Genomic DNA, 20,248 nt, shown 5'->3' on the forward strand with positions numbered 1-20,248 from the left:
TACAAGGCAGAGACATCTAGGAAGAGCAGTTCTCAACTGAGAAAATCCTTTATCAAGTCTGGAAGGCATTTTCTTTTAAGATGTATACAGTATTCTGCCTGCATGTACACCTGCAGGCCAGTAGAGGGCATCAGATTACATTATAGATGGCTGTGAGCTACCATGTGGTTACTGGGAATTGAACTCAGGACCTCTGGAAGAGCAGTCAGTGCTCTTAACCTCTGAGCCATCTCTCCAGTCCCACATTTTCTTGATTAAGGCGGATATGGGAAGGCCCAGGCCACTGTGGTTGGTAGCACCCACAGACTGGTGGCCACTAAGCATCATTCCTCCAGGACCTTTATTTCAGTTCCTGTCTCCAGGTTCCCATCCTGCTTGAGTTCTGCTCTGGCCACCTTAAGGATGGACTGTGGTCTGGAAATGTAAGCCAAACCCTCCCCTCCTCAAGATGCTTTTTGTCCTGGTGTTTATCACACCAATAGAAAACCAGAACACAGATGACACAAATCTGGCAGTTAAACCATGTGGACTGTGGTAGGTAGTTTTCAGGATCAGCGAGGCAGGTGAGCATGTCTGCTGTTCAGAGGGCAATGGTGTCTTTTGAAAGAAGATATGTGACTACAGCCCAGAAGCATAAGGAATACTTAATTCAGTTTGGAATCCTTAAAAAGAACATACATTTTTAAAAAACACACTTGTCATTTATATTTAAACAATCTAGTGTGAGTACCTCTGAAAATCAACATTAAACGCAGGTCAGCTTTCTGTAATTTTTTTTTCTTTTTTTAAAAAAGCAGTTGGGAAACTCGAAAAGTTAATGGCCTATCTTCTTTGATGTCTCTGAGCTTTCCATGGGAGGTGGCAGAAAACGGGCTTTATAGACGCTTCTGGAATGTAAGAATGAAGGAGGAGTAGAGGCTCAAAGTCCTCCTCAAGAATGCAGGAATCAAGTCAGCAAAGTAGCAGGAATTAGGCACTGGCTCAAACTATCAAGCCTGAGGTAGAGACAAAAGCTGCCCCTCTCTCACCAATTAAGATATAAAAAGGCCCTCCTGATAGAGATGAAATGATTATGTGCCCCTTTCTGTTAGAAGCACTGAAAAGACGATGACACAAACTGTTCAGAGCAAACTTTGCCTTGGTTACTACGCATGCTCAATTCTCAGTCTTCTACAATAATACGGAATTTTGGTGACTCCAGATTTGAGTTGCGCTGCTGGGTGGGGAGTCAGAGGGAGAGCCTTTTAAAACAGCTCTTCATTATTGTATTTGGCTTAGACCAAAGAAAAAAAATGGTTCATGACTTTGGTTACCCTGAGAGCGTTGACTGGGAAGAGAGAAGAAAAGAGGCTAGTAGTTCAAGTGTTTGGCTGTGGCAACAGGAACCTGTCATGGTGTTCTTCCCCCCCCCCCCACCCCCATCCCAAACTACTACTTGGGTTGCAGTCTCCTTTCTGTAAGGAGCAGGGTGCTGTCGAAGAAATACAGGTGCCAGGTGCAAGAGGCTCATTTGGCTTTTTTTGGACCAGTCCCTTGGTTCTTCTGCCCAGGTTAAACCCCCGCCTCCGCAAGGCACAACATCTGGCCGGTGTAGAACTGGCCTAGAAACACCTTTGCCATCTCCTCCTTTCTTTTGGAGCATCTTTTAGAATATTTGGGAGACTCTTCACACTCTTGCTTTTGGTGGCACCAGGAAGAGGAGCGGTGACGCTTACATCTCAGGTAAGTCCTGCTTACTGAAGATGCTCTCAGGTCACAGAGTCTGCCAGCTGGCGAGCGTGTAAGGACGCGGGGGACAAGGGAGCCAGGGCTGTGTGTGTATGTCTCAGAAAGCTAGAAAAGGCCCTTCATTCTCAATGTACCCGGCGGGGCGGTTCTTCCTGACCCCGGAAGAGAAAGTTGTTTTGGGGAAGGGGAGCTAGATGAAGAGACACGGTGAGTAAAACTAAAACTCTGAAGTTGTTCGGCTCCCTCTGGCCTTTGGTCTCGGTCATCTTCAGGTCCTTTCTAGCACGTGGCTCCTTCCAGAGTCCCACGCAGTGCTAATCCCCAGTGGAGGAGGATGGGGGACCGCAGAAACCCTGGTCGCCACGACCCTCCCTGGAGCAAAGTCTCCAGGAAAACCCGGAGCGGAGCATCCCGGCTGGGACACGCCCTCCGCGTGCGGCCATGTGCGCATGCCCAGTGCAGGGCGGCCGCGAGTAGGAAGCGGAGCACAGCGGAGGGGGGAGGTGGGAGGGGACGCTCCGGCGGCGGTGGCGGCGAAGGCGCGGGACGCGGCCAGGGTTCCCGCGGCTTCCTCTCAGGGCGTTCTGGACCGTGCAGCCCTTGCGAGGCAAGAGCGAGCCTGGGGCCAGCAACGAGCGCAGAGCGGGCTGCGGGCGGGGAGCAGCGGGGCGGCCGGGCGGAGCGGGCTCCCAGCCCCGGGCTCCACGGCTCGGGACACGGCTCCGGCAACGGGGGGCGGCGATGTTCCACTGCATTCCCCTGTGGCGGTGCAACCGTCAGGTGGAGGCCATCGACAAGCGCCACTGCTCGCTGGTCTACGTCCCCGAGGAGATCTACCGCTATGCCCGCAGCCTGGAGGAGCTGCTCCTGGACGCCAACCAGCTACGGGAGCTCCCCGAGGTGAGTGCCAGCCTCACCTGGTGGGGCGACCGGGTCCTCGCGCTCCTCCGCCGACTGCTACGCTCTGGGAGACTCCCCGACAGCGGGGAACCACTCCTGTCCTCAGCTGCCCCATCCCTCCTCGCTTCCCGAACCTCAACCTCCAATAAAAGTTTGTTCCCCCACCCCCTTTATACCGAAAGACTTGGTATTTAACAAGTAGTTACTTGGCAAGAGGAGAAACGTCTGGTCCACTAAGTAGCTTAGATCCTCGGTGTAGGAACCAACGCCGGTTAGGTGAGAAGCCAGGTAGCTCACACAGTTCCCGGCTGGGGGCGACCATGCACCCTGTGACGCCCCGGGGCAGATCGGCTGCCAGTGGCCTGGAGCTCCTCTCTTTAGGCTAATGCAGGTTCCAGAGGACGCTGGGACCTGGCAGCGTGAAAGTAATCCTCTGTATCTTGGCATCTGTAAGGAATGTACCCCTGGCCTTATCTCTGTGGGCTGTGCCCTGGAGACAGGGCGCGTTGTTCTTTCCAGTGGCCCGATGGCGGCATGGGGGTGCTGGGCAGGTGCCCAGGTTCCCGCCGCTGGGGCACTGGGTGCGTGGACCTGTTGCGTGGTTGGAACTGCCATGGGTGTCGGTAGTGGCTCCCTTCGCGAGTCAGCCTTGCCGCTGCCTCTTCCTGAACCCCTACAGAGCTTGCTTGAGTCAGTCCTGTCGGATGCCGTACCTATTGAGAAGTGTTTACAAAAATTAATCATCTGCCCGATGGAACGAGTGACAGATACCGATTGTGCTTTTAGGAGGGTCCTGGCACTGGTAGACGCTGAACTTTTTAACTCTTGAATTTGTCTCGGGACTTCAGCTTTAACAGTTAAAGAGGAAGCATCTCTAACCCAGGTGTGTGTAGGAAGTAAGCCTGTGGTGCAGGAAATGGAAGACTGGTGGGAAGCGGAGAGACGGCCTAAAGGCCTGAGCCCCGGAATGCAAATACCTTGTTTGTCCTTTGGTAACGCTAATGCCCCGTCATTTTCAAAAGAAACTGGTTAGATGTCTGTTTTGTCGGAACACGAACTGATAAGCATCTCCAGTGCTGACGGTTTAGAAAATCAGAACCGTGTGTCTTTCAACATTTCAAATGATGTTCTTCTTGAGTTAACTTTCCTTGATTCCCATGGCCGCCTCTGTGCGATCACAAAGCTCACCCTCACCAGGATCTTTGCAGAGCCCTCCCCTCCCCCCCTTAATTTAATTCAGTAGAAAAACCATCCGGTTCCCTCAGGCACGTATTATTTCGCAGGCGTTTTCAAACGCACGATCTGGGCTTTAGCTCTACTGTGTTTTACTTAAGTGGTAAGCTTTAAGTTGTATACTTTTTGAAATCTAGCAAATGTGACTTAATGCTTTTCAAGGGATTCGAAGTGAAGTTATTAAAAGACTTAGTAAAAAAAAAAAAAAGCTCTTGACACTACATTTCCCAGTGCTTTTCTGCAGTGTTTGTGTTTTATTGTGGACTTGGACACTCTTTGGGTTGGGCCGGTGTTTCTTTCCCATTTGCACTTTGTGAGATTTCCTGGGCTGCTGGAGGGTTTTGCTTGGCATTGGGAGATTGACAGTTTTCTAAGTGTCACTTATTTTTACAGATGGTAAACGACAACTCAGAAGCTCAAAATAAGGTCTGATGGCATTTCTGTAAATACGGTAAATAAACGTTTCAAAAACCAAAGGAAGGCCTTCCTTATTTGTAAGAGCCTTAAGCCAAGGTCCTGTGAAATGGATTCCTCTCTGTTTGATTTCACCCAGACTGTTGGGTTTGTGCGTGCCAGACAGAAACAACTACCTTGGAAGCCTGTTTTTTTGTTTTTGTTTTTGTTTTTCCCCTTTCAGTCTTTCCCTGGGCTAGCCAATGTTCACCTTTGAGATCGGTGTACCTCATTACGACTGCTGACTGGTGCGTCTGGCCTCCCAACTCCTCACTGCAATATCCCCGATCTTGACGGAAGGCTTCAAAGGTCCTTAGTGTGGTGGTGGCCATACCCAGCTGTATGTTTTATTGCCTGTAATTTGGGAGCACAGCCAGAAGGGAGGCGGGTGCCCTCTACCTGAGCAGCAGGCTTTGCCGCAATGATAGGCACCTCCTCTCCAACTGAGAGAGGCCTGCACCCTCTCATTTGCTGCAACATTTTCATTTACAAATTGAGACACAGAATTGCAGTGATTCCCCCCTCCCCCCTTTTCCCCTCCCAGGGCTCTGCAGTCTCTGGCTGCCTCCATTTATTGAAGTGTCAGACAACTGCAGCCTGGCCTGTTGTGTTTCTCACATCCACCAAACCTTTAGCTGTTTTGCCCCTCCTCTTTTGAGTCATGTGATTTAAACTTGGCCTCGTTAAGCGTTTATGGAGGTACCATTACTTACTAGCTATTAGGAATATAGAGATTAAAGAAGCCGTGATTCTTATGAGCTGCTCCCAGGCTTCTGGAGAGGCTGATGACCTAAATACAGATGTTGCCAGGATGAGGTGGAGAAGGGTACCTCCATCCCAGCAGCCTAATCGCCGCCGGCCACAGACATGCTGGTAACTTACCTAGTCTACTACGTCAGAAGCGGGTCAGCATTGTGGTGGCTTCTCAACAGTGCAGGTCGAGGGTTGGGACCCTCATCTCGAGCCTGCCTCTGGTTGCATGACAGTCATTCCGTCTTGCCTGCTGCTTCTGCCATCACCTGTCTCTGCAGCTAGATTCTCTTGGTATCTGTCCTAACAGTCCGTCTTGCTTTCAGCTCCTTGAAATTCCTGCACGCTTTGGCCTCTCCTGTAAGCACAGAGCCTCATCAGTGGGTCTCGCTCAGTAAACAGGTACTTTTCCATACTTTTCTATTGCCTCCTCTTAGCCTCTAGCTAATCTTTGATTGATTTCCCGATGAAAACATTTCAAGCATTTGTTGCCCCCCCCCCAGCCCCCTACTTCCATCACTCTTTCTCCTATCCTGGCTTATTTGTTTTCTAGTTCTAGAGCACTTAGCGTGACCTAAGCTCAGCCCATATGTGCTTACGTGTTCCTTGTCTGTCTACCCAGCTAAATCGTCGCCCTCCACGAGGGCAGGCCTGAACCCAGGCCACGATGGGCTACACCGTGGGCCTCAGGTGCTTGTTGCACAAATGTGTCCTCATGTGTTGACCTTCCCTTCTGGGCCATTGTAATTCCCCTTCTTGCAGCCTGACTTACTAGTCTGTTGAAACGAGGAAGTCATCCCTCTTTGTTCAGAATCACTTGTCTTCCCCTGGAAGGCATTGTCCTCTGTGTCTTTTGCACTAGAAGAGACTCGACCCCCTTTGCCATGAGTGTGTGTTCAGTTTCAGCCCCCCGAAGCTTGCTCTGGCAAGGGGCTGCCATGCCCACTCGGAGCAGGCCAGCTCTGCTTCAGTTAGGTCTTCTCTTTGGAAGTGGTATTTCTTCCTGTAGTTCCATTTCTGAGGGGCGGGGCATCCATTTTTTCCATTCTCCAACTTTGGTTGATTTCCCTCTCCATCTGTCTTGTCGCTGTGGCCTGTTGTTGTTTTTTCCTCTGAGTGTCCTCTTTTCTTTTCCGTCTCTCATACCCACTTCCTGGGTTGCACCTGGATTCATGTGGCCTTTTGGTCATCTTTTACCAAGGCTCTTTGGGCCTTGGCTTGAAGGGATGACGGGGCCCACGTGTTGGATTGAGACAGTTTAAGACATGGTTGTGTCTCTGGGATGCTCTCCTCCAGCCTTAATTTCTGCAGATGTTAACAGTACTGCTTGCTTCATAGGGTTAGTCTGAGGATTTGGATCAGTGTACGTGCAGGGTCTTTCTGAGTAACTCTGGCAAGAACTACTTATTGTTTCTTCACTGAAGCTTAGAGAGCTCCTCCTCCCTTGAAGGAGTTTGTTGAACACAAATTAAGTTTTTTGATATTATTTTCAGCAATTAAAATACCCCTCCCCCCACATCCTGTACTGTCTAGATGACTTTATAAACGAGTAATCATTGCATAGCTTTCTCTGGGCACTCCTTTTAATGTTTCTGGCTAACGGGGGAGGACTACCTAGCTAACAGGGGAGGACTACCTAGCTAACGGGGGGAGGACTACCTGGCTAACGGGGGGAGGACTACCTAGCTAACGGGGGGAGGACTACCTAGCTAACGGGGGGGGGGAGGACTACCTAGCTAACGGGGGGGGAGGACTACCTAGCTAACGGGGGGAGGACTACCTAGCTAACGGGGGGAGGACTACCTAGCTAACGGGGGGAGGACTACCTAGCTAACGGGGGAGGACTACCTAGCTAACGGGGGAGGACTACCTAGCTAACGGGGGAGGACTACCTAGCTAACGGGGGAGGAGTACATGTGGCTGCATGGGAGTCAGGTCACATCTGAAGTTGGAAGAGCAGAGACTCGACTGTAGTTCATTAGAGAGAAATGGTGGGGAGTGGAGAGGTAACAGTGGGGTACTCACTGTACTGCGGCTGGCTAATATTAATACATTGGGAGCAGCCGTGAGCATCTACACGATTTGTGCTGACAAGTCACTGTCGAGGTCTCGTTTCTTGTCTTTATTGAATCGTAGAGTTGTTTCACTTTATAGTTACATAAAAGCGGAGGCATAGGGATGACACACCTATATATTTAAATGGGTATATAATAAAATCAACTCAGTCAATAAAAGACCAATTAGACATTTAAGGAATGTGAATGCTTACAGCAAAGGGGACCGAAAGGGATATTTTCCCTACCGATCCACACATTTTTCTGGAGCTAGGGAAACAGTTAGTTCTCGGACATCCTCTTATCGCTATACAATTTAGCACTTAATTGCTTTCTGATTGTTTTCTGTGCTGCTTCACACCTTCCCTGTAGGTTTCCTCATTCCCTACACTTAGAGGTGAGGAAACCAAGCTAGAGAAGCTGTAATTTTCACAGGCTAGTTGAGACTAGAGTGTAGGCTCATGGAGATATTATCTGTGACAGTCACTACAGCCACCCTCTACTAAGTTCCAAGCTTTGAAGTAGTTTTCGTACACAAATCATTTTTCTTTCACAGCATGACAGCCCATTTTAGCCATTATAATTTCATTTTTTTTTCTTTCGGTTTTTCAAGACAGGGTTTCTCTTGTGTGTGTAGCCATGACTGTCCTGGACTTGCTTTGTAGCCCAGCCTGGCCTCGAACTCACTAAGGTCTGCCTGCCCAAGTGGTGGGATTGAAGGCGTGCGCCACCAAACTCAGAAAAAAGACTTAAAGGTAAGAGGCAGTCCTGCCACCACGTGTCACCTACATGGGGGTGGTGGGGGGTGGGATGGGGGAAGGGGGGGAAGGCTGGCAGTGGGGACAGTTGGGAGCCTCTGTGGGGAACACAGTGGGAGCTGTGTTACAGCTTTGAGGAGTTTCAGACTTTTGGAGGAAACGAGAGAAAACTTTATAGAGGTGGTGACTCAGAATAGATTAGGACAAAGGAGTGTGCATCGTCCCAGGTGCGGAGATCGAGGGGGCCATCTGCCTGGTGGCAGCCAGGAGCCACCCTACAGTGGAGTTGAACTCCGTCCCGTTTAGCAGCAGAGGCTGTTGGTGGTCCTCTTAGGAGAGGATGATGCTGGAAGATAAGACTATGAGCCCTTGCGTGGTGTAGCCGGAGGGATGGCGGCATACTTGTAAGGACAGTCAGGACAAGGCTCTGAGACCTGAGGGATGGCGGCATACTTGTAAGGACAGTCAGGACAAGGCTCTGAGACCTTCACTTCTGGAGTTCACCTTTGTGTATGATGACCCAGCTGGGTATGAGTTTCTCACGAGGGCGTCTTTTCCGTGAACGTGGGGTGCCAAAACATTGCGACTTTCGTATGTAGGCTTCGCCTTGGGAGGGAAATGGCCAGCCAGATGTGTTGTGGGTAGGAAGAAGAACATGTGTATTTTTTTTTCTTCTTCTTCTTTCTTTCTGTTGTCAGGTAAATACAGACAGACATCGTGTTTATAAAAGTGTACCCATTGTGAGTCTGGGAACTCATTCCATGGCTCTGTTTTTCTAAGAAACAGGAGTACATCTTTAGGTGTGTACTGTGCCATGTGTACTTTACAGAGTGTCAACACTACTTGTGGGACAGTCTCAAACATGGAAGGGAGGGCTGCAGCCTGTGATGTGAAGTCGGGGAGGGCGGCGGTCGACTTTCGTCCTGTGCTCATGGCAGGGCAAGGGTAAGGTCGACAGCTGTAGGTCCCCATCTCGAGTGCAGGCTGGAAGGACGCTTGTCTTCTGCCGCAAGATCTGCGTGAAGGGTGATGAAATCATGGGTCAGGCCTTGGTAAGCACCCAGAAGAAGCTTCTGCATGCCCATTAGCTTTCTCTTAGGTGTAATTTAGTGGACAGGAGTGGTAATTTACTATTGCATGTGGTATTTTAGAAGATTTAATGTGTGTGTGTGTGTGTGTGTGTGTGTGTGTGTGTGTGTGTGTGTGTTTAAAATACCTTGGAGTCCTCGAAGGAAGTTTACCCTGATGATTGTTGGAGAGTTTACTTATGAGGGCTATAGCGTCTAGACTCGTGAGAGGAAAATGGTATTTTTTGTTTCTACGAACACCAAGGAATAAATTCACCTCAAGGTAAATTTGGGTGGAAGGAGGCATTATGCCTAGTTATGGGGAGGCCTCTAGATGTTTTCTTGGGGGCTCGGCTAGGTGGGAGCACTTTGGCCCCTTTCTTTCCATAGTTCACACCTGCTGCTTTGGAAACCATAGGAGGAGCAGTCAGCTGGGGCTCGGGATAAGGGCTCTCTGGCTTAGACAGGCAGCTGTGACGGTCCGAAGTGGCTGCCAGACCTTTCAGGATGTGATGTGAGTTCAGGCTGTTTGACTTGACTCAAAGATGGTGGCTACACACCTCTGGGCTTTGGGCTGTGACTGACTGATTTGTCTCCTGTGATTGTAGTAATTAAAGAAAGCTGTTTCTTTTGTAGTGATATCACCCATTAATTGTTTTATTTTTATATTTATTTTTTAACATTTTCAGACAGTAACTAATGGTTGTTAACTTTGGAGCACAGAGTGGGATTGCGGAGCACATATAAATTATAGAACGGTGAATATAGACTCACCAACACCCCTGCCCACTTACATTTTTTTTTTTAAGTTTGAGACTGGGTCTCTCTGTGTAGCTTTGGTTGCTCTGGGCTTGCTTTGTAGACCAGGCTAGCCTTAAACTCACAGAGATGGGCTTGCCTCTGCCTCCCTGAGTGCTGGGATTACAGGTGTGCCGCTGCGCGACTTACATTTTTATCATCTGCTACCTTATGGTGAAAACCCTTCCCGTTTTGGTTATGAATCGATATTTCAATGCTGGAAATAAAACTCAGGCCCTCTGGCAGAGCAGCAAGTGCTTTTCACCACTGAGCCATCTCTCTAGCCTCAAACATCCGCTCTTAAAATAATATATTCTTTCCTTGTCTACAGTGGTATGCCTATAATGCTAGGTACCTAGGAGGCCGGGCTGGGAGGTTTGGGAGTTTAAGTCTAGCCTGGGTTACATAGCAAGACAGTGTATTAATAAAAAAACAATAGGAAAAAGAAAAAGAGGGAGAAGAAAGAAAATAAAGCATTCTTAGGGGTCTTGTCTTTCTCTTCATACAATGCCACGTACGATCATTTAAACAAAAAGAGGACTCTGTGAACGGCTTCGCTCTGTGCTTCTGCTTTCACACTGTATGCATTATAAGCTAACGTTGATGTAGCTTCCTGCTGGGCGTTACGTCATCATTTTGAAAAATTGTTCTCCTAACGTTAGTGTTTCAATTGTTTCTCACTTTTTTTGCAGTGATGCTCCATGCTGGTTCAGCTGTGTTGCTGTGGATTATATTGTACGCTTGGGCGGATGCAGCATTAAAATGAATGTAAAGACTAAGTGCTGCATGAAACAGTGTGGACTTTCTCTCCTGGGCTGCAGATTCTCTTCCAGAGGAGTCCACCTGGGTAGGCTCCAGTCAGTTGCTTAGATGTTTGTGCCAGGTCTTTGGGAGAGTAGCATGCAACGGTCGCCCTCAGGGAGCCAGCAGGCTTTAGTTAGGGAGCCAAGTTAGCATTCTGGAATTTCTAAAGTAGATAAGGGTCCCCTGGGCATGAAGACCAAGTGCCGTTGAGTGCTTTGAAAGAGCTCATTGCTCTGGCTTTCTGGGCTGAGCTCCGAGGTCCTGATAATGGATAGGGCGCGGCCGACGGCTGTCTTTCGCAAGATGACGCAGCGTGGCATCAGGAGAAAAGGTAGTCTGAGTTGACATGGTCGTGTTTCCCAAAGCAAGGTGACAGTGGTTACGAGGATGTCTGGCAACAAAACGCTTGGGCATCCGCTTGACTGAGTAGTCAGCCTGCCCAGCCTTGAAGTGGAAGATCTGCACGGCACTTGTGAGCTTGGTCTAGTCGTGACACTTCGCATAAGCAACTTATCTTCAGTGACCCTGTGCTTTGATCATCTTTGGGAAGAAAGGAATGGTATAGTCCCTACCTCATAAAACTCTGAGAAGATTAACCGTGTTCACACCTGTACACTAAGGACAACAGTAGCTGGCAGATAGGAAAAGACAATGCGGTTTTATCCTTATCCATATTGATTGCTTAGTATTGGAGGCCCCAAAGCCCTCCATTGTCCCCACCTTTGAGTCCTTCCTTAATACTGGTCTAAGTGACCTAAAACACAGATGTGGAGAGTGGCGCCTCGGAAGTGGCACCCCCCCACCCCCGCCCCCTGCACTTGCAGCGTTAAGTTGGGCAACGTTCATGTCATCTGCTTTCTCAGCGCTCTCTGCGCCTTGCCCCCGTGCTGCACGGCAGCCAGCTGCCCTGGGTCTCCACGCACTGCGTGATGCTGTGTGCCTTCATGTCAGGGACTGAACCCGCGCTTCTGTACTTCTCCCTGTTGCCTGGCTCACTGCTCCCATTCCTGTTGGGCAGAGATCAGGAGAAACCCTTTTCTGAGAAGCCTCTGGAATCCCCTGATCGCCACTCTTGACTACAAACATCCCTGTCTTCCTTCAAGGCAAGTGTGGTGGAAGCTATGACTCCCCCCTGCCACCCCCCCCATCCTCTGTGTTTGTTTCTGCTGCTCATTAAAGCAACTAGCATAGAGAGAAGGCATCATCTACATACGTGAAAGATGTTCTCCAGGAAAAGTGCTTACCATCCACACCTGACGACTGGGTTTGGATTTTCAGGGCCCCCGAAAAGCTGGGCATGCAATAATAGCACGTGCAGCTTTAGTCCTAGGGAGCCTCTACCACGAGATAGGAGATAAGAGCTCTGGCCAGGTAGCTAGCCTGGCACACACACAGCAGCAGGAAAGGAGACCTTGTTTCAAACAGGACAGCAGGCAAGGACCGAAACTTGGGGGTTGTCCCCTCTGATCTCTGTCACTCCTGTCTCTGTTGTTTCTCAGTCCTCAGTCCCTCCCCCCCCCCCAAACACATGCAAGCACATACAGTGGCTGTTGATTACACCTGTAAACAAGGGACTAGCGATTACACCAGGGAGCACTTAGATGTCAGCGGTCCCTGTTGTGTATGCGGAACCACAGTGATGGAAATAGCACTGACTTAGGGGACAGTTCTGGTTCTTTGTCACTGCCCAGTTCTCTTACATGAATGATGAGGGCTGTGGATGATGTTGGGTCCTTTTGTGTTCTGCTTTTCTTTCTTCGATGCTCACTTCACAAGTGGATATCCCAGGAAGGCCTTCAGGGGAGCAGTACCATAGCTGTGCACAGGCTTCAGGGGCCGCTTAGTGAGGTCAGTGGGACCACAAATCTAGGCTTAATTATTATAATCAAGGATGTGATAATCAGTCAAAGCTATTCCAAATGTGCATCTTTCTGTGGTCAGTTGTTGGTTCCCAGAGTCAATTAAGGAAGAAAGATCAGCAGATTCTCTTCTGGTTAACACGTACACACTGATACATATGTGGGCTTGCTCATCTCTCCCCAGCCCACGCACTCATTTCGAGTATTGAATATTTCTTGTCTGTCAGTTCTTTTGTCCTTTCTCAGCGTTTAAAGCTGCGAGGAACTGAACTGGGGAATTTGGCTAGGACTTTTTGTGTCTTTAGTAGATTAGCTCAAGCAAGCCAGGGGTGGCGGTACTCCCTTAGGCTGCCTTTATAACCAAGAGACTGTATGGAAACCGTAGTTCAGGGACTGAACATCAGGATTATCAGTGGATTGGGGGTCAGGGTGGGGATAGGAGTCAGCCCACGGTGGCTTTTCAGGCTGTGGCGCCATGCCCCTGGGGAATAGTATCAGCTCTGACAGGATATTGGTGCTGGGCTTTAGGTATCCCAGCTCCTCAGGAGTTGGGCCTGGGATGGGACTCTGCATCCTGGCAGGCCCTCTGCCTCCTTCCTTGCTTCCTTCCCGGTACTTAATGCGTACTGGCTGTGCATCAGGCTCTGTTCTTTCCAGCAGGGCAGATAGAATCTTTGTCCCTGGAGCCTTCAGGTAAGCCAGATAAGCAAATACAAATCTCTGGTAACAAAACAAACAAACAAACAAACAACAACAACAAAAACCCCTGCAAAAACCGGGAACACAGCAGAGAGTAAGTCTGTAGAGGGTCCCGTTTCTCAAAAAGCCCTTTTAGGAAAGTGACGCTTGTACTAAACCACCGTAGGCAGCCACTTCAGTGCAGCAGAGATGAGCTTGGTGCTTTGGAGTCTTGGCATGAGAGGGGTAGCAGTGGGAAATCAAGGTGGCAGGGTTCACTTGTCACCCCTTGGTGTATGGCTTGTGGTCAGCGTGAGATCCTGCTATGTTACAGAGGCCCGCATAGGTGGACTTAGCTGTGTCTGAGTCACGGTGGGAGTTCTAAAGAGACCTAGAATTAAGGAGGGAAAGCCTAACGATGAGAATCACAGAGGCAGTGAGCGTGTTCTGGGTACAGCGCCTCCGTCTATTCTGAGCTCTTCCTGTGATTAACGCGTTTCAGCCTCATAAAGCACACGTCCTCATTTCACATAAGTAGCTCTTACTTACAGAAGAGGGTACTGGGGCACCGAGACCCCGAACAACTTGACCCCCAACTATTAAATAGCAGAGCTGGCATATGAAGACATATGGTCTCTCAAAGAGTTGGGGCCCTGAACCACACTGCATCTTCCTGCCTCGAGGTCAAAGGGATCAGAAGCCCCCACTGAGCCAGGAGTCCCATCTGTTCTGCAAAGGGCAAATAAGAGACTCATGATGTTTGGGCTATTTTTGCATCATTAACAAAAAGAGCCCTGAGCTGAGAGAAATCATTTTCAGAATCGGGTCACGGAGTATTAATGAGCTCATTCATGTGTCGTGTCTCAAAGACCAGGGGTGTCCGTTCTTTGGGTCTGGAATTCTTACCTTCAGGAGATAATTTGGAGTCGAGTCCTTACACATTTTCACAGCAAAAGTGTATTTGTTAAGAGAGAGCGGTGGGAATCACAAGTGTGGGCTTTCTCTGAGTGGTGCCCCACTAGAATTCTGCTCGTATTGATTGGGGCTTGTATTACCTGTCCCTATTTGCAAAGCATGAAAAAACAACAACAACAACAACAACAAAATTGACTTGTGACATTCTTTGGTCTTGACCACGCCTGCTAATATTGTAAAGTGGGTCTTAATATAGTTCCTGGGAATACACATGTTCTTATAGTGCATTCTTACTGGGTGCTATTAATGAATAAATTTGAGTATTTTATAGTAGCTCCTATTGCACTGGCTGTGACAGGAAGAGCTGCAGACACAACTTAAGGAGGAAAGGGTTGTCTCGGCTCCTGGTTTCAGGATTTCGCTCTTCCGAGCAGGGATGGCCGCAGGATAGAGTTGATTCACGGCAGAGGGATCATTGTGGAGACTGCGAGGCTGAGAAAGCTGGAACCAGGGACAAGGGTATGTCCTCGTTAGGCCAGACCTTAGTGACCCCTCGTTCCCAGCCAGGCTCCATCTGGAAAAGCTCTACGGGTTTCAAAACATCTTACCGCTGGCTGCAGAAGTGTCCCAAATAAACGTCGTCCATAGGAGGTGTTTCAGATTCGGATCAGCCCAGACCTTACCTAATAGTGTGTGACAGTCACACGTCTCTATTTTCCATTACTTTGTTCTAAAATGACAAGGCTAGGGACTGCAGCACATGCCCAGTGTTCTCTGTTTTCTTCTGCCTGCCTTCTATCCTTTCTCCTTTTCTTTCTTTCTTTCTTTCTTTTTTTTTGAGACAGTTTGTGTAGCTCTCTCTGGCTGTCTTGGAACTCAATATGTAGCCCAGGCTGGCCTCAAACTCTACTTGCTGGGATTAAAGGAGTGCGCCACCACCACCCAGCTATGCCCCATGTTTTCTCTAACTGCTGTGATCCACTGAAATTGTCCATGAGCTAAAGACAAAGCTTATGAGACCCCAGCATTCCAACTGTACCTTCATTTCTCCCTTTTGTAGTAACTTGTGCTAAAAAAATGAAAGTTCCTGGGAAGAGGTTTTTGGAATGTAAATACAGCAGAGGCTCTTGGCTTTTTGATAAAATCTTCTAAGAAGGTTCTGTGTTTTAATCGTGTTTAGGTTTATGTCTAAGGTTGATGTCTAAGGTTGAGGGGAAGGTACCAGGTAAGTGTTTTCAGTACTCTGGCACTTTCAGACATAAGGACTTAACTTAGTCCTGGGCAGACGGGTGTGCCTTCAGAATACTCTCGACTACAAGTAACAGAAGCTCTCCTGCTGAGGTGCTCCCAGCTAAAGAGGCATTTGGTGACCTCACACATGTGGGAACCTGAGTTGTGTTAAGTCAGTAGGTCACTTGCTTTGTGCCGTAGCCTCCTCAGCAGGAAGGCAAGACATTGCTGATCAGTGGCTTGAGGGAGCCATCAGAGAGCCTGGGATTAACAGTGCCTGGCTTCCTCATCCCACTTTTGGTGAAAAGAAGATGGGGGGGGGGCGCCATGTAGGCAGAAAGAGGGTAGAAATGGCATGTGTGCTGCTGTGTCTGAGGCGAGGTGCACGGAAAGCAGGAAGGCAGGTGAGTCGGCAGCACAGCCTGCTGAGCCTGCTGGGGTTTTGCCCACACCTGTCTTTCCCATTACGGAGCTGCAGGTAGTCTGTTGTCTCTCATTTAACCCTATGTCTTCCACCAAAACCAGAAACTCTCTGTTCAGGAAGAATCCTTAGCAGCCATGATTTCTTTTTCAGACTATACAAAGCAAAAAGAGTGACTGTGTGCGTAGATGTTTCACCTGACTTTACTCTCACCATATGCCTGGGGGAATTCTGTAAGAGAACGCACATTAAGTAAGGAAGATATTAATAAAAGTTGAAGTCTGTGACTTGTGGAAGGTCCATGAGTGCCGGTGCTGTCCCTTCTCCTGTGCCCATGTCACCAAGTCCACAGCCCAGGCATTCCTCTGTGCTTCCCTCACCTCTCTGCTTATTTGTGAGGGTGGGATTGGCTGTGCCTCTGTTTGTTTTCCCCCTATTTTTCACCAGGTCTGAATTTATGTGTGCCTGTCTCGGGTATTGGGAAACTCAGTGCCTGAATCACACAGAAGACAAAGAAGAAATGAAAAAACAAAGCCCATTGTATTGAAAAAAAACAAAAAACAAAAACCCGCAGGCTGTTTTTTGTGACGTAGTTAAGATAGTGTAAACTCCTTAGCCTGGTCTCTCGGCCACCCAAACTGGGACTCCTGCCTCTTCAAGCCTTACCAAAGCTGCGGTAAAGACTGCGACCGGCAGCAGCAGCAGTAGCACCAAGAGGAAAGGGTCTGTTGTACCTTGAAGGCTACAGTGCATCATTGAGGCAGGCCAAGGCAGGAGGAACTGCATCAGAAGCCATGAAGCAGTGCAGCTTTACTGCCTTATTTCCCATGGCTGCCTCAGTGTGTGTGTGTGTGTGTGTGTGTGTGTGTGTGTGTGTGTGTGTGCGCGCGCGCGCTTTCTTATACAACCCAGGACCATCTGCCTAGGGGGTGGCACCGCCCACAGTGGGCCGGGCCCTCCCATGGCATTCATTAGTCAAGAAAATGCCCTGCAGACTTGTCCACAGGCCAATCTGATGGAGGCATTTTCTCAGTTGAGGTAGCTCTTCCCAGATGACTCTAGCTTTTGTCACGTTGACAAAAAAAAAAAAAAAAAACCCAACCAGTACAAGGTCTGATGAGTCTTCGTTTCTTCAGAGCCTGTGTTGGTGTTGTCTGCTGTAGGCTTTATGCAGCACTGGCCCCAGGTACCCGTATTAATTAATAATGCGCACGTTTGCTATCCACCTGTGAGGGAAAGCAGGGGTGTTGCTGAGTCAGCAAATCCTGCTGGCAGAGGGTCAGCAGTAGCTCCAAAGATAACAGGTCATTAGTCATGTTGACAGAAGGACATTTCCGCCCCCTCCTTTGCCTCTTAGCAGGGGCGTTAATGAGGAGAAAATGGCCAAAAGGCAGGAAGTGTTTCTGAAGCCTTGGCCTTTGCTGTCCACATGCCAGATAATCGCCCCCCCCCAGCATACCCCCCCCCAGAAAGAGTTAAGTGAAACCACAGTCAGATTTTTTGAAATACTAATAATAGCAGCTGTATATTAACTGCTGGGATTTTTTTCTAGTTGTACTTACTCAGAATTGGGTCCCTAGGTCAGCTTGATGTGGTATGCAGCAATTTTATGTTTTTTAAGGCTGACTCTGAGGGTGTAGGCGGGAAAGACCAGGCAAGATTAAAGCCTCATTTGCCAGACCCCAAAGATGGATGCTTTTTGATGTCAGTTATGCAGGTCCAGCAAGGAGGGGCTCTTGCCATGCCTGCGCCGCTAAATGTGAATTACTGGGTCATGAAGCCAGAAAGAGAACTGCCATTTCCAAGCGTCTCAGGCTTAGCATTCGGATCGGACAGCTGGATAGATGAGGCTGTGAGCAAGTAGCAGCCTCTTTCTGGGGGTCCTGGGCAGCCTAGGAAAGGGCGGGGGCGGGGGACGGCACTGCAGAACCAGGAGTAAAGGCACCGTTGTTTAAGGAGAGGGCTGGAGCCCTGTCAGTAGTTGCCTTTCGTTCCCTGGGTGAATGAGTGTCTCATAAGACAGATTCAGGAACCGTGTCCTGATGTTAGCTAGTGGATGGATCTGAGGGGAGCAAGGTTTGGAAGCCAAGCAAGGGGCAGAGTCTGGGGGGTTAGCCAGATTTGAAACTAGAGGCAGGCAGCTGGGGGTTTCTCAGTTGGAATGCTTACCCGGCTCAGAGTCTGAGGGAAGGGGGCAGGATGAGTGTGGGGGCTTTTCCCATGGTGCAGTAGCCTGCTAGGCGGGCAGGGTGGAGGGCGAACATGGGGGCTTCTGGGGCTGAAGCTGGGAGGGCATTAGTTGCCGGATACACGTGCAGTCTTGTTGTTAGCAGCCTCTGCTGCCTCTTTTCTTTGGAGAGCTCTGCTGTCCAAGCCTGGCATGGGGAAAGGTAGATGTGGCCACCATGTCCACCTGTATAACCAGCAGTGGCTAGATAGGAGGGGTTTGAGGCCTTGTGGGGTCGTGAAGGCAGGGTACTTGGGATGTTGTAGGCCGGGCCAGAGAAAGGAGGGGGTTCCAGTGAGGAGTGAACGGCCAGAGTGAAAGTGGAACCGGTGGTCATGGGGTGAGGCTGTACAAGAGGCCACAGCCAGGCCTGAGATACTGAAGGTGACGATTTGTGAAAGGGAGGGGAAGCTCAGGGTGAGGCTGTGGTGACTCACGGGTGGATGGTAAGGAGCAGACAGGGGCGTGGCGCCCTTTGCTCTGTGGGTGAAACAGCTCCACATGAGCCACAGCACAGAGTCAGCGGTTCATGGAAGGGCCAGGTGGGCAAATTATAGTATTCGAAGACTATAGGAAAGCCTGTGGCAAATCCAAAAGCCCCATCTGCAAGGGATGGCTCCGGCTGTCCCACCCAGCACGGCCAGGTGGGAGTGGGTGTCTGTTCCCACCCTGTGAGGCTGTGTCACTGCCTCCCCACCCTGTCCCTCAGCCTTGGAAATTGTGTGTGTGTGTGTGTGTGTGTGTGTGTGTGTGTGTGTGTATGTATGTATGTATGTATGTGTGTGTGCGCACGCGCGAGTTCAGAAGTGCCCTGACTTTTAAGCGTCTGGCACTTGAAAACCAACAGCTATTCAAGAACTGGGGAAAGGCGCCATGGCTGCTTGAGTCCAGGGTTCAGCTGGGGTTTAGCACCGGGGAAGGAGGCACACTGGATGGTGCTTGTGAACATCTTCCCATTTTTGGTCATCTCATCCGGCTGGGAAGATAAAGAACACAGCAGCTAATTAGTTTTCAGTAGGAGCTAATAGGCCTTGATTGTAATCTGAAGCCCGGGGCTCAAGGGAACTGAGGCTGCATGAGGTTAGCCTCTTCGCCTTCTGGGGCCTTGCACGCTTGCTTCTCTCTTCCTGTGGAGTACCTCCGCCCCGCCCCTCACCCCCTACCCCCTTACCCCCCTACTCCCCTACCCCGTTGGCTCTCTAGTTTGTTTTTAAAGATTTATATGATCTTTACATTATGCGTATGTGTGTGGGTCCGTCCGTCCGTGAGTGCAGCTGCCCGCGGAGGCCAGGGCTGTCAGAACCCCTGGAACTGGAGCCACTAACATGGCTTCTGGGAACTGAGCTAAGGTCCTGTTCAGGAGCAGTACACCTCCCCAGCCCTGCAGTGTGCTTATCGGTCCGCACTTCCTCCCCCTCTTTTCTCCCGTAGTATATTTGCTTCCTCACTGTGCGCTGTCTGCTTTGGTTCTTTGTAGAATTCCGCTCAAATTAGTTGGCTAAAATATAGGTCAGGGTCCCCCCCTCCTCCCTGCCCCGCGTAATGGTTCAGTTCATTCTGAACTGTATTCTGTATTCTATGTATTGGAACTCAGTGAATTCACTGTGAAGGGTGGGACTACGCAGTGGAGAAACTGTTTCTTTGAGTCAGCAGCTGAAAGGCACTTACACATCTAAGGAGATGCTCTGCCCCTCAATTTAATCATTCTATGAGTTTACTCACATTTCAAAACAGTGTCGAAACTCAATAGGAAGTATTCTCAGGTTGTGTTTGTGTGTCCCCGGCCGTCTTCGTTTGCATGTCCTGGTCCTCTGGAAATACTCCCAGTGGCTAAGTCTGAAGACTCAGGGTGTAGATCAGCTGGGAAACGTGGTTCTGTGCTAACAACGGAGCCACAGCGCATTGACTCGCTGAGTCCAGATTCTGTGCAGACGGGGAGGCACACAGATACTTGGATGCCGCGGCCTGCTTGGGAGTGTGCTGTCAGTCCCTCCATTTCCAACATGGCTTTTAAAAAACACTTGCCTTCCAGTGTGATTTGTTTATTAAGGGACTAACAGTTAAAATTTCCCACCTCCAAAGACAGTCTAGTTAGGTTTTTGTTGTCGTTGGAGATAAATGTGCAGCTTTTGTTGGTCTTCCAAAATCCGAAATGATTGTGAAATTTGTATTGCCGTCCTCCAGAGGAGGAATCCTGGGAAATGGGCTCCCCTAAGAGGTTTTAAATAATGATGTGTGTGGGTCCATGACTGTGGACACTTGGATTTTTGTTAAATCAACAACTGGGTTGCCTTTTTCTGGCTGGTCAGTTTAGGACCAGCACAGTGGCTTAAACTTTGTCAGAAGCACCAGAGAGGTTTTTAGTTTTATTTA

At 49.5% G+C, this 20,248-nt stretch overlaps 1 protein-coding gene across 2 annotated transcripts in view; it reads left to right on the forward strand.

Moving 5' to 3' along the window:
- The first annotated feature begins 2,200 nt into the window (after positions 1-2,200).
- LRRC1 (leucine rich repeat containing 1) overlaps positions 2,201-20,248 on the forward strand; it is a 131,914-nt gene continuing 113,866 nt past the window's right edge. The window contains exon 1 of one of the 2 annotated variants that reach the window (XM_084752101.1): positions 2,201-2,628. In XM_084752101.1, coding sequence (XP_084608227.1) covers positions 2,470-2,628 — 159 coding nt within the window. In that variant the 5' untranslated portion in view covers positions 2,201-2,469. The remainder of the gene's footprint in view (positions 2,629-20,248) is intronic. The other variant, XM_084752102.1, reaches the window with a different exon arrangement.

The sequence above is a fragment of the Acomys minous genome, assembly GCF_964271855.1.
Source record: "Acomys minous genome assembly, chromosome: 13".
NCBI lineage: Eukaryota > Metazoa > Chordata > Mammalia > Rodentia > Muridae > Acomys > Acomys minous.